Source organism: Pungitius pungitius, chromosome 4 (assembly GCF_949316345.1).
Source record: "Pungitius pungitius chromosome 4, fPunPun2.1, whole genome shotgun sequence".
NCBI classification, from domain to species: Eukaryota; Metazoa; Chordata; class Actinopteri; order Perciformes; family Gasterosteidae; genus Pungitius; species Pungitius pungitius.
The window spans coordinates 13,617,431-13,631,234 of NC_084903.1; the positions used below are offsets into that span (position 1 = coordinate 13,617,431).

The window sequence follows — 13,804 nt, forward strand, 5'->3', positions numbered from 1 at the left end:
AGGTTCATGAAAGAAGCGCGGACCGACTCCCGCACAGAGGTTTATCCTCACCGGACAGCAGCGTTAGCGGCTCGCAGAGGACTCCGTCACCCTGTGGACACCTAGAGACTCCCACCTGATATGCCAGTGTTGGCTGAACACCATGGGTAATAGATCAGTTATGTACTCGTGATCGTAAGAGGTGTGACACTGTACTGTAAATCGTTGTTGACATTCGCTGTCTAGCTAACATCAGTGAGCTTGTTCTCCTCCATCGTTCTCTGGAATGATCTTAACGGATTCCTCTCGTTATGTTTAACCAGCTTTCTTGCGATGGAGTTATTGACATTTATTGTCTGAGAAGATTTCATATAAATAGTTTCGCGTAACGTGGCATTCAATTTGAGCATTAACGTATGACGTTTGCTCCTCAAACGCCGTAACAAGACACATTGAGATTATTTTCTAGAGATGGCTTATTTTCTTTCGTTCAAATTCAGCGGAAGAATATCTTTTTTAACGCTGTCAATGTCGTGCTGCGGTCCGTTTACTCGTGGCAGCCAGTGATGACGACTACATCAAGTGTTATGACTTCAGCAGCTCGGTGGGTTGGAGCACCACCTGCTGTTCGTGCTGTGCAAGAAACTCTAGATCACTGTTGATTTAGTTTATTTGTCTTCCCTAAGTGAAATATAGTTATACTTTAGGGCATTTTTCCAATTCATTCTGATCAATGAAGATCAGAAATAATATTATGTATCAATTTTTTCAAGCCTCAAGATTTCCTTTGAATGGTTCACAGCAGCACTGTTGTCAATGCACCTGTAGACGTAAGGGTGTCTGAATCACCTTTATGCTATGGTTGGTAAGTGCACACACATTGAGTCACTTTGTCTTATTCTGTCTTATCTGGGTGAACAACAAACCCTTTTATCATCGTTCCTCTACTCTATTATTTTCACTTAGCAGGAATACAAAGTGGTCTGATAAAACACATTTACAAAAAACGTTCTTAATCATCCTGAATGTTGTATAGCCTGATGGTTTTAAATGAATGTGGCCAGGTTTTTGTTTTCTACCTCTGTCAAATTTCTTCTCTGTCAATGTTGGTTGTCCTCTAACTTATGCTAGATTTGTGGAACATAAATATCCTCCTCAAGAGACTTATAATTCAATAATTCCTCTCTCCTTGAAGAAGATGCATTGTTTCATTTTGAAGCTGTGTGAGGACATTACAGAGGATAGTATTTGTTTGTGCAGTTGTCATGGAAATAAAGCGGCTGACTTGTAAACTCCTTAGCTGATGTGGATTTAGAATTAACTTTTGACCTTGAAAATAGTTGTTCCACAAAAGGGGGAACTTCTAGAAATGCATTTCACAAATAGAATGATTTTAATAATAATAATATAATTTCATCTATTTGATGGGAAAATATACGTTTGTTGTATATAGTGCATACTATATTTAATATTATAATTATATATTATCTTAACATCATTAATATGAATATCTTATTATTCCTTTCACAAATCTAAGCTTTTTTATGAAGGAAGATAAAAGATGATTTATGATTTTGAATTCATATTTCCAACACTTTCATACTCGTCTTATCTGTTAAGTTATTGAGGCGCCACACTATGTGGAACTACTGTGAGGTTTATCAACAGCGTCGTTTCTTTCTCCCACATGACGTGAACGCACCGTGGTATCTTGCTTGTGATGAACTCGTCGTCCCCGCATATCCCACAATGCAGTTCGGGGTAGCTTCGCCGCGTTTGCGTTAGAGATCAGCTGAGCTCGCGCGTCGCCGCAGTGGGTGAACGGCTGCCAGCGGCCGGAGATCGGAGCAGCTCGGGGCCGCTCGGCGTCTCTCTGGTCCGGCTTGGACATCGTTTTAAACCCGCCGATCTTTTGGAGACTGGGTGTTTCTTTTTTTTTTTTTTTTAACTGCAGCAAGAATGTGACTCTTATGTGTCGATTTTTTATACCCCCGTATATTGTGGCGACGCTGCTGATAGAAGATTTGATCCGTTTTAAAAGAAAACATTTATTGATGTTATTTCGTTCATCGTCTGTCCCCTGAGTGCGGAAAACACCTGGACTGGTCCCATGGCAACCGCGCGGGTTTAGGAGGAGATTCCAGGTTTCTACCCGGGAGTGGGCAATAATATGTCCAGGCGAAAACAGACCAACCCCTTCAAAGTTGACTGTAGGTATTTCAGGTATTGTCTAATGCTATTTCACACATTTAACAGTCCATCGTGTGTTCTGTGCCCGTGTGACAGAAATGTGTTGGGATTCTTCTCGACCTTCATTAACCAGCGTTTCAGATTCAGCGTTATAGAGTCGTGAATCCGGGATGTAAAAGAGCACATCGTGACATACCGTCACATAATCTGGATACTCAGAGGATGTCATTTCAGCACCTGCCATTTCTATATCTTTTTGTTGTTGTTGTTTTAACAGAGTTTACATAAACACCATTTATGTTTTCTTGTCAGAATGGTGATGGATATCTCAGTTTGATTGTGGTGCGGCATAAGACTTAATTGGCCGATCGATATTTTTTGCTTTTCCTACTGAGTAGATAATATTGACATTAGTTACACATCAATAGTGAAAGAGTTGACGACAACGCTTTGTCTTAAAATGTACATTGTGTCAGGGCTTGTTTGTGTCTTCTGTGTTTGGTTTTGAGTAGTCATTTCTGTAGATTCATTTGGCAAAAGCCCATCTCCGGTGTTAAGAAGGAGCAAACCTGGAGAGTTGTCACACTACTGTGTTACGACCGATGAGGGGACAAGTGTTTTTTTTTTTTTACAAACTGTGCCTGGTGTCAATTTGTTTTTCTCTGACATCTCGGGCCCAGTGCGACATGAAAGGAAAGCAATACAGAGCAGAAGAGCTTAAACAATAAGTTAATTAAACAATTTGTGCAGTGACAAGAAACTGGCAGCTATTGTGATAATTAACTAATTGTATCAATCACTCTAAGAGGGGATTGTTGATTGGATTAAATGAGCAATTTGAGTGCATCATCTGCTTAATTGAACTGGGAATTTCTTATAGACAAATGGATAAAAAAACCCAGTAGGAAATTAACTTCATAATAAACCCAATCGATATGTGCTCCCTTTTTTAGGATGAGATATCTACAGCGTTTCCCGCTGCAATGAGCTTTTTCGTACACTCTTCTCATATTGAGTGTTTTCTGAGGCACGTTGTCCTCATGCGTCCTTGGTTGTACGCAGGGCTTTCCCACAAATCATCGATGACACTACACAAGTGTGATCTCATTCTAATGAAATGTTCAAAAACAATCATGGTCTGGAATTTAGTTTTCTTTCTACCAGCCACCCAACGTTTTTGTCTGGCCCTTCTGAAATCTAAATGGAACGCTTTAGAGCTGTAGTCTGGAACCAGACATGCGATATTGGTGGCAGGTCACATGATCCATTTACCAACATTTAGCCAACACCTATCTTGTCTTCGGCTGTTGGGAGGTGCTAATTTCATTCCCTGCGTACATTATACCTCATTAAGTCAACAGAAACCAAGGAACACTGGAAGGGGTTGGCCCCGGGGGGATCTGCTAAAGTTCTGTATGCTGCAGCCCTCCTTTCTAAACATAGTTTGTCTAAACTACTGTTGAAAAGGTTCTCGCACTCGCGACTATGATGATCGCTGTGAGCTGAGGAGCTCATTCGCCGCTGCGTAGCACTCTACCACCGTCTAGGGTGTGAGTCCAAAGCCCTCAGGAGGGCCCGATACCGGGTAATGCCTACGATAGAGCGCCTCATGCTGAGACAAATTATTCTGTGTACTTTAGGAGCCACACGTTCAGAGTTCAAGCGCTGTGTGTTGCACTTTGACTCTCCTCTGCTTGGGCTTGATTCTTTTTACTGGGTTATCTTGTAAAGGTATGCATTGCATGGTCAGAGCTGAGAGAGTTAGACCAGACAGACAGACAGACATAGAGGGGGACAGACAGACAGACAGGCAGACATAGAGGGGGACAGACAGACAGACAGGCAGACATAGAGGGGGACAGACAGACAGACAGACAGACATAGAGGGGGACAGACAGACAGACAGACAGACAGGCAGACATAGAGGGGGACAGACAGACAGACAGACAGACATAGAGGGGGACAGACAGACAGACAGACAGGCAGACATAGAGGGGGACAGACAGACAGACAGACAGACAGACATAGAGGGGGACAGACAGACAGACAGGCAGACATAGAGGGGGACAGACAGACAGACAGACAGACAGACATAGAGGGGGACAGACAGACAGACAGACAGGCAGACATAGAGGGGGACAGACAGACAGACAGACAGACAGACATAGAGGGGGACAGACAGACAGACAGGCAGACATAGAGGGGGACAGACAGGCAGTGAGTGATTCTGACTGGCAGGCAAATTCCAGACAATAACACAACAGGGCTTTCTTTCCAGCTTTGTCTTCCTCCTAGAGGAAGAGGTATTGTTGGTTCTCAACAATATGATTCTACTAAAGTTGATTAGAATTGGCTTTATAGAGAAAAAGGGAAGTGTCCTTTAGGTTGACGGTAAATAGACATAAGTAAATAATATGACCGCAACTATTGCCATAAACATATCGAAACACTTGTTGTTTCAGAACTTTTCCAGTGTTTGAGTAAGTTTACATATGTGAAGCTACACTTTTTAATCCAGGGTAATTGGACCTAATTTAAAGGTGCAGATTTTTTACGTCTCATCCTTTCAAGCTCGTGAACTTTTTTTTAAAAGAGCTAAAAAAAGTATTTCCCCCAATACTCTCCAAAATTAGCCAATATCAAAGACCCAATGACAGCATGTATATAAATATGACTTATAATTGAGCTCATATAGGAGTATTATTAAAGTAAATTTAAGCTGCAAACTAACCAAAGAAAGTCTCCCACAGTGGTTACTGGCCTCACCTTCTTCCTCCCAGCACTAGGTCAACAGTTAATCAGAGTGAGAATTGATCAGATGTCTGGCCCCGCTATCCTTAGTCTCCTGTGTGTGTGTGTGTGTGTGTGTTTGTGGAGGGCACGGCAGCTGAAAAGGAGAAAGAGGGGGCCTTGAATTCACTGGGACCCCCATTGCTTGGTGTTTGAGTAGAGTTTTGGCATTCTATCTTTTGTGTGTTTTGTTTTGCACCCCCCCCCCCCCCCCTCTCTCCCTCTTCTGTGTGTCTGTTGGCTGATGAGTTTGTCTCTTTGTCTGGATTCAGTCAGACACTGCGTCACCTCCTGCCTACAGACACACAGACTCAGAGATAACATCACAGTGGCAAAGACTGAGGGAGGGAGGGAGGGAGGGAGGAGAGACAGATGTACAGACAGAGCCCTAGCACTGGGGGGATGGGAATCTCTCACACATCAATCATTGGCTATGTGCCGTGCAGCCAGCCTGTTGTATTAGTTCATAGTTCAACGCGCCGTGCCAGTGAATGTAGGGGTTTCTCTGCGAAAAGTGAACAAAAAAAACAGTCATATACTTAAACACTACTCATACTCATATACTTTTCATATACTAAGTTTTCGCCAGTAGCATAACAGTAGAATGACAAACATCACAATTACACCTCTGCTCTCCTCACACACTCTTACAGTGTGTGTGTGGAGGGGGGGGCGGGTGTGTGCATGCAATACCTCAGGACTGTAATTACTTCTGTCAGTCTCAGGTAACTGAAGTCTGAATCTCTTTCCCATGTCTGATCTGAGTCGACGGAGGGAGAGCACACGGAGAAAGACAATTGGATTTTCAGCCGTCATTTATTTCAGTGATCTGAAGGGGGGGGGAGTTCAGCAAAACCAGTGAAACACAGGTCCTCTGCAGGGTCAAGTGTCATATTAGGAGTTGTGAGGAGATCCGGCAACCAACAAAAGCTAGAAGAGAAATGGTGGCATCGCTATGATGTAAATGAGCGCCATACGGGCCTCCATCCTCCCCCTCAGAGGTAATGGTGCAGATATGGAAGTAGTCGGAGCTGCGTTCGAGCAGGAAGGACGGAGGGCGAGCCAGGCTGTCGGGTGTGTGGGTGGTACCGACCGAGAGGAACCCACCGAGCAGCGAGGCAGTGAGCTGGAGGAGAGAGTGCAGGCTGCTTCCCTGTGGGACTGCAGCAGCATGTATCCGTGGAGATGTGTGTGGAAAAGTGGGGGTTGGGATGCAAATGAAGTTAATGTGTGCGTGCCGTTCATGCATGTCAGTGTGCTTTTTTTTTTTCTTTCTTGCTGGCTTAGCATTCATCACGTTTCAGCACCGGATGGTTCGTACGCACGACGCCGAGGCTCACGTCTTTTTTTCCCCCTTTTTTGCCATTTTGTGTTGGATTCTCCTCCGTTCTCCGAGGTTCTGATATCAGAGGCCAGCGCACATCTTAATAGCGTTGAAATACCATCTTATGGGATGTGTATTACGTCAGATTTCATTTATTGACATGCTTAATTATTTTGAATGAACATATTTAAAAAATGTGTTCTTTGTGATATCGATCGGAACCTTGATCGCTATGCTGTTTCTTCCTTTCATGGGTTCCACAAATTGAATGCAACTGCAAACATACAAGTCTTTGTGTATTTCTTTGTTTTTCGGCCTGTTCTTTTACAAATTTGAATTGTGGTTCTCGTTTATGGATGGATTGATACATTCATAGTCATATTAACAACCAATATTCTTCTTAAGCAATGTTTTTGCACCATCCAACTCTACTATATCATTGCATTATGATTTGAATGTTGCCATCACTCCCCTTCGTTGTGCTCACTGGAAACTACTTTCATCTCACTGACAGCTCTTGTTGTTGTTGTTGTTGTTTTTTACCACCAGGGCCATTCCACACTTCAGGCATCACAGGACTTCAGCACACTATTAACATGGACGGTAGGGACGAATTCACCGAAGACAATGAATGCTGCAGCAACAACTCTCAGGAAGTACAAGAGCAGGACAGCGTCTCAGGTACGCGGCGGGGTGGGGGGGAGGAGGGGTGGACCCTGGGCCGTCGGTGAGAGGACGCCCGGCTCCGTGTCCGCCTGCATTGACGGGGCTGTGTTTGCCTCCGTAGACGACAGCGATAGTGACCTCGACAACCACGGCGAAGACTCTTCATCCAACACCTCTGCCGACGACCACATGACCACCAAGAGGACGCAGTGCCGCCTGCAAGGAGCGGGGGTCAAAGAGGTGAGAGATCCGGGGGGTGTTTGCGATCTACTCGGTGTAATGCAAAGATTGTACCTGGATACAAGCAGGGGGACAGGAAAAGACACAAGGAAGCGAGTTCATGCGTGTTCAATACCAACACTGCATTGGAGTGTCCCGGTATAGAGGGGTGTATAAACTAGTGTTTATGGGTGTTATGAGTGTGTGTTAACTGACAAAGAAATAGGCAATATGTAGCGTAGGCAGTGTTACATTCATTCAATAAGTCAGTAAGTACATTTATTATTAGAAATATGCACATGAATTAGGAAATAATGGAGGAATTTAAAGAATACAATTATAATACAATCTAACTTCAGTATCAGGAGGTGCTTCTTATTAGTTCAGATGTACGGACCGATGCTGCCCTTGAGACACGTAGACACATACTTCAAATAGTCAAATCGATATCTGCTATTAGGAACTCAGGACATTAAGTCAATATTTATCTACGGTCAAGGCTTACAGTATTTATATTGCAATAGTATTTTTTGCAATTTTTCTAAATCACTTTTACAGAATTCACTGTTGAGATTTGAGTAAAAATGGTAGAATAAAGATGTCATTTGGTTTTAGCAGCAAAAAAGCTTTAAAATCTTGCATAATACTTTAACACTTCTATGGGGTGACAACTGACTTTGGAAAACACATAAAATAGTCCGATGCTATTTAGAAAAACTGCAAGCACTTCAATTTAATGGACTTCAACAGAACCCTTCTTAAATCAGCCAATATGTTTTGTGCCGTGACCTTCTGTTGGAAAATGTTCTATATTTCCGCTTATCCGTGAGTCACATCTGTGACAGCGCACACCGTTGTGTCATTTCTGCTCATCCACACGCTCAACACATCACCGCCACTCGCACAGATGCTCCAAGTGGAAATAGGAAGTGAACGGTGACTCCACAAAGGCCTGACTTTATAGTAATGTAATGTCATTTATAGTAAATAAATTAAAATAAATTAAAACCCATCGCGTTATACTCATTGGTTCGTCCTTGCATCGGTCTGCTATTTAGCTTTGATTTATAAACTGGTGGAGATGTTGTGGCGCAGGTCAGCGTTTTTATTGGTGCTCTGTTTTCCTCAGGAGAGCGAGGACGGAGCGGACCACGGCAACAACTTTGTTTGTCCTCTCTGCACGCTGGATTTCAGCAGCCCTGAGAAGCTCATCTCCCATGTCTACCAGGTGAGAAAGACCACGTGGGACCTGGTTTAAGCCTCTACGGAACTGTGACAACAAAGCAGCTCCAGCAGATCCTTCATTGCAGTCTGTTCCTAACGTGCCAGCAGTAGGTCGTCACATCTAAAGCCCCTAAGTAGCTTACAGCATCAGTACTTGAGTGACATGCAGGTTGAGGAGGAAGGTGTCGACTTGGATGAAACCATTACAATGTAATTGATTACTTATCATTATTGAAGACCAGTTCTTGGCATTAGTTTTCCATTTAAAGCATTAAATTAAGCTTTTTTGATAAATTACAAACCTGCACACATACTGTACATTACACCCAAACAGAGATCATTATTTGTAATTATTATAATTTAGTAATATATTCTTTTAGATCTTATTTTAATGATGAACACACAGTTTTTGTGATTGATCACCTACCATGTGATTTCATTAATGTATCTCTTCATGTTGGAGGTGTACTCAATAAACTGTTCTCTTTCAGTTTCTTGCTCTTGTTTTTTCCGTCTTTAACAGCACACGACTATGATGAGCAACAGCAAGAGCTACATGTGCCCGGTGTGTGGGCGAGCCCTCAGTTCGCCCGGTTCCCTCGGCCGGCATCTTCTCATCCACTCGGAGGACCGCCTCTCCAACTGTGCCGTCTGCGGCGCACGCTTCACAGACACCAACAACTTCCACAGGTTTGACTCGTCTCTGCTGTTGCCTTTTAATGCACATCACTTTCATCTTTTGAAGGGATTAGAATAGATGCATGCATTTTAGATGCAATGTTACAGATGTTATTGTGGGACTAAAGTGTTTCTGTTCTACCTCAAATTAATCATGTATTATAAATAATTAAGCAGTGGACAGATGTCCACTATATATGTTATCATTTTCAGATATATAGATTCATTTCAGTAGAAAGTCAGCTTTGACAGTTTTCAAGTGTATAAATTACAAATAAATCTTGTTAAATTAATAATTCAGTGTTTACCTCGTAGTATTTTGCTGTTTCTGTTTTTTATTAATTCTTAAATATTTCTAACTCTAAAGAGCTAAAGGTTCAGTCACCTCCGCGGATCCATACAAAGACAGGAGACACCACTGATTCAGTAGGAGAAGCAATTTTGAAATAGTGTGGAGGAATTGACAAACTGTACTCCTTCAAATCAATTATTTATATTTCTCCATCCAACAAGGTAGAAAAAGGTTTGGACTGTACGTTCTGATGTTTCTTGAATGCAGAGGACTCTTCAGTGGTATATTGGTTGTCTCAAAGTATATGAGCTAAGGCAGGATGCAGAACATCAGGGACGAATCAAATTAGTACCGCATTGACGGATGTGATGGAAATAAAGAGGCACGTTGCTTAGCAACCACCATTTTCTTTTGAGATTTGAACAGCCATGCCGATGTCAGGACACATACTAGAAGGTGAAAGTGAAAAACAAATCACAAGCTATTATAGCTAGTCAGGTGTTCCTATAAGTAATTAGTACGTATATCTGTTGTTTCAGGGGGCCTAATGCTTCAAAAACAGCTTCTAGGCTTAATCAGGGGGGCGTATTATAAAATGCGTACATAGTATGACCAGCTATCTAACACTGTGTCTTCTCTTAGGGAGAAGCTTAAAGATGTCCTCGACACAACCAGGATGGATGTCTCAGACGGAGGCGACAGCTGTTCCATGTCCCTCTCCAGCAGCCCCATGACCAGCCCGGGCCACGCCACCTGTTCCTGCGTCGCACCGGGCCCCAGTCCCGGTCTGTGTCAGGGCCCCCACCAATGTCAAGCACCTGACCCCAGCGCCATCCTGTGTCATGCCCATCGTACCTGTCAGGGACCAGGCCACATCCCAAGCCAGTGTCACGACCAGGGGCCCTCCTTTCCCTCGCTGGCAGACAGCCTCCTCTCCGAAGGACCCTCACTGGCGTCCATACCCGACGCGCTCAACTCCTCTCCCCCGGGCTTCCCCCCCATCCCCGACATCCTGAGCCCGATGCCGGTGTACCCCGCCGGAGTGCTGCTGGTGTGCAACAGCTGCGTGGCCTACCAGCAGTTGGTGGACGCCCAGTCGCCGATGCGCAAATGGGCGCTGCGGCGGAAGAACGAGCCCCTGGAGGCCCGCCTGCAGCGCCTGGAGCGCGAGCGCACGGCCAAGAAGAACAAGCGGGCGTGCGAGTCGGAGGACGAGCGGGAGATGAGGCGGCTGCGGGACCGCGAGGCCAAGCGCATGCAGAGGATGCAGGAGTCGGAGGAGCAGCGCGCCCGCAGGCTGCAGAGGGACAGGGAGGCCATGCGCACCAAGCGGGCCAACGAGACGCCGGAGAAGAGGCAGGCCAGGCTGGTCCGCGAGAGGGAGGCGAAGAGGATCAAGCGGCGGCTGGAGAAGATCGACCCCGCCCTGAGGACACAGATAGAGCACGATCCGGCCGCCATGGCGGCCCTCACCGCCGACATGAGTCTCTTTCAGTTCCCCTGCCCGATGCCTGTCCCCTCCCTCGATAACGGTCTGTTCATGAAGCTGCCCTGAAGGGGGAGGAGCCACCACCAGGCCTCCAGCATTCACCTCTGCGCTGTGCCGTCAGGCTGCCATGGTAACAGTGAACCCCTCGTAGGTTTACCTCCAGCTCCTTCTGTGTCGGACAGCCTTACAAAGGGCCTTGTTACACAGACCAAAAACTACTTCAATTTCTAATTTATTACAGTCTTAAAAAACCTTGGGACCAAGGGCAAAGAATGTTTCATATCGTACGGATGATGACGACATAAGCGCATGTTGTAAAGAGATTTATCTGTACGTCCCACAGTTCATTTCTAGGAGGAGCGGTTTGACTTCCTTTTTGAGGAAATATTTTTGCACATGGACCTTGGGGACTTTGTAGCCTCACGCCCTCTAACCCACCCCCATCCTTCTGGACGCCCAGTGATTCGGGTTTACTGGTGGCTACACCTCTCTCTTCAAGCTGCCACCGTGGGAAGTTCATTTTGTGTCAAACTCTACTACCTCAGCTGTCTCGTGGCTCTCTGCGATCTCACGGCAGGCCGTCAGAGGGACGCAGGCCGCGTCCCCGCAGTCTGTGTCCACCACTCAGGCACTTTGATAGGACACAAACATTCACAGCAGCTACTGATTTACAAACACACCAGTTCTACTACATGAAATTCGCAGGTCTAAATACGATGTTTCTTAGTCCTAAACAGAAGAGCTGAAGGAATGTTTTGTCCTATTGAACCCGCTCGGTGTGGAGCAACATTCCCACTCACGACTTGATACAATTGCCTCGTTACTTTCTCTTTGCCAACATTTGAATCACTTTTCTTTTCCTGCCTTGTTACACTCAAATATTTTGCCAATGTCATTCCTCTTTTTTTAACCTTTTTAGTTATAGAGCTTTTCTTTGGCTCATAAAAAAAAAAGAAGTCGGTCTTTGCTGCTGTTATCGTACTGTACAATACATTAGTTACCTCTCAGATATTTTTGACTGATCACAGTATTGTGCTAAAATGTTCCATGAAACAGTCACAATGAAAGATCTTGACATGATACTTTACTTGAAATCTTCCCTCAAAGATATTTGTTCTCCTAATAATGAGTAAATTACCACATAACAATGTGTTATTATCCTTTTGAGGAAGGAACACACATAATGTATGCAGTTTGTGTAGCATTCACATGCTTTGTGAAGCTACAGTATGTTCAATATATGTGACCTGCACCACTTAAGTTGAGGGGAAGTCTGTCTGCAGTATTGAGGAAAGATATTTATTGATTCAAATGACTCTTTTTAAACTGTTTTATTTGTTATTCCCTACTTTTCCTGAGCACTGGGGCTGATCTCATGACACATCCAGCCCATACTGGGAGAGATTTTATTCATATATATATATATTCATTAACCTCATTCCAGCACATTTATGCAATATGATGTGAATATATTTTTCTTGTAAAAATCTTTTGGGTTATTTGTTATCAACCGTCAGTGGTATAAAGTTGTTTTAATGTTTAAATTCTCTTGTTTAAAGTCCTGCCTGTGAGGCTTCTTTGCAGCTTTTCTTGACTCCAATGGTCCAGATACAAACATTTAGTGTTAACAAGCAGTTTCTCAAAATATTCCACGGATATCAGAAAGGAGGACGGGTAGTGGTTCTGTTTGAGTCACTCCTCGAGGAGAGTCTGTCTGTCTGTCTGTTAGTTGCATCAAACGAAGAACTAAAAAGCGAGAGGACTTTTTGTATACATCCTCAGATACTTCTCTAGGAGTGCATCCAACCTTTATGCAACACATGTTATTTACTCAAAGGGAAATGAATTCACTTTTCATCGAAACTATGCAGAATGTGACTTTAATCTCAAACAGACTTTAATGGAAAGAGTTTCGCTTCTCAGGCAATCTAACTCCTCGGTGAGAGGGACAACGCCCTCGTCCATAAGAATCATATCGGAACCATGTGACAGCAAAGTTTGGCGCGGTTGGACTTTCCCAGAGACCCTTTGAGGTTTTTTTTGGTGTGTTTCCTCTTCCTGGTTGAGCACACGAAAGCGACGAGGCCTCAGCGCCAATCCTATCCGTGACGCTCTCAACAGGAGCCTTCAGGTGTCGTTGGTTTCTCCCTTCTCTCAGAATATGAATACTGGGTATTCTCACAGGTTGCTCCTTGAAGCTGCTGTGATCACCTTTGTCCTGCAGCGGGCCAACGGGACGGAGAACTTCCGCCGTACTCTGAACCCTTGAAAGGGACGCGCAGCTCCTTCCGTAGGTGGGCCAGGGGAGCACTGCATGTCGTGAAACTGCACTTGTACTAGACTGGTTCGATATGTTAGTTTATGCCTGCCTGTTTTTTTTTTTACAGTTTAATCTATAGAAAATGTAAAAATAAAAAGCCTCGGCCTTTCTATTTTAATTCTATCAGGATTTTCTCTCAATGTCCATGTTTACAAAAAAAATCTCTGATCAAGGCCAAATGAATGAACTAAACTGCTAATAAGAACATTCATGCTTGCTGCGATATCAATGCATTCTGATTGGATGCCGTGCTGTTACTGGATTTACAAATGTACAGACCATGATGAAACCTGGTAAAGTGTGCAAATAAACATTGACTTTACTGGTGCCAGTGTGCGGAGTCACTTCCCCCCTCCTTTGTTTTACAAACACACGTGTGGACACACTGTCACACATTTTTAATAGTTTCTTAAAATGAGTGTGTTCTTTATTCCTCTGTTGCAGTGAAATAGTTTAGTTTTTGGCAAATAGCCTTACAGATGTAGTGTTTAAGCAACCAGACATTTTATTGTGAAATAAACCGATGGACATTTTGAGGTCACGTCAAGTTTATTTAAAAAAAAAAACATGATTCACAAATGAAAGTCCTCATTCAATTTGTATCTAAGTCCCTCAAACTGTTCTGATGTAAAT

General features: G+C 43.9%; 1 protein-coding gene across 4 annotated transcripts; it reads left to right on the top strand.

Annotated features, from left to right (window-relative positions):
- Window positions 1-23: 23 nt before the first annotated feature.
- znf821 (zinc finger protein 821) lies at window positions 24-13,498 on the top strand. 4 transcript variants are annotated; one of them, XM_037488953.2, is made up of 6 exons: window positions 24-146; window positions 6,833-6,964; window positions 7,071-7,189; window positions 8,298-8,396; window positions 8,916-9,082; window positions 10,005-13,498. In XM_037488953.2, exons 1-6 carry the CDS (start codon window positions 143-145, stop codon window positions 10,915-10,917), a joined length of 1,434 nt encoding a protein of 477 aa, XP_037344850.1. In that variant the 5' UTR covers window positions 24-142; the 3' UTR covers window positions 10,918-13,498. The 4 variants fall into 4 exon arrangements, with proteins under 4 accessions (XP_037344850.1, XP_037344858.1, XP_037344833.1 ...); XM_037488961.2 differs by lacking the exon at window positions 24-146 and adding an exon at window positions 159-2,202; XM_037488936.2 differs by lacking the exon at window positions 24-146 and adding an exon at window positions 159-2,189.
- The last annotated feature ends 306 nt before the right edge of the window (window positions 13,499-13,804 follow it).

What these genes read in the sequence shown, in the direction of transcription:
- znf821 (XM_037488936.2), top strand. Translation starts at nt 2,150, where the DNA reads ATGTCCAGGCGAAAACAGACCAACCCCTTCAAAGTTGACT. An exon ending in CAACCCCTTCAAAGTTGACT is followed by an intron (nt 2,190 to 6,832) that starts GTAGGTATTTCA and finishes TTTTACCACCAG; the next exon opens with GGCCATTCCACACTTCAGGC. An exon ending in GACACCAACAACTTCCACAG is followed by an intron (nt 9,083 to 10,004) that starts GTTTGACTCGTC and finishes GTCTTCTCTTAG; the next exon opens with GGAGAAGCTTAAAGATGTCC.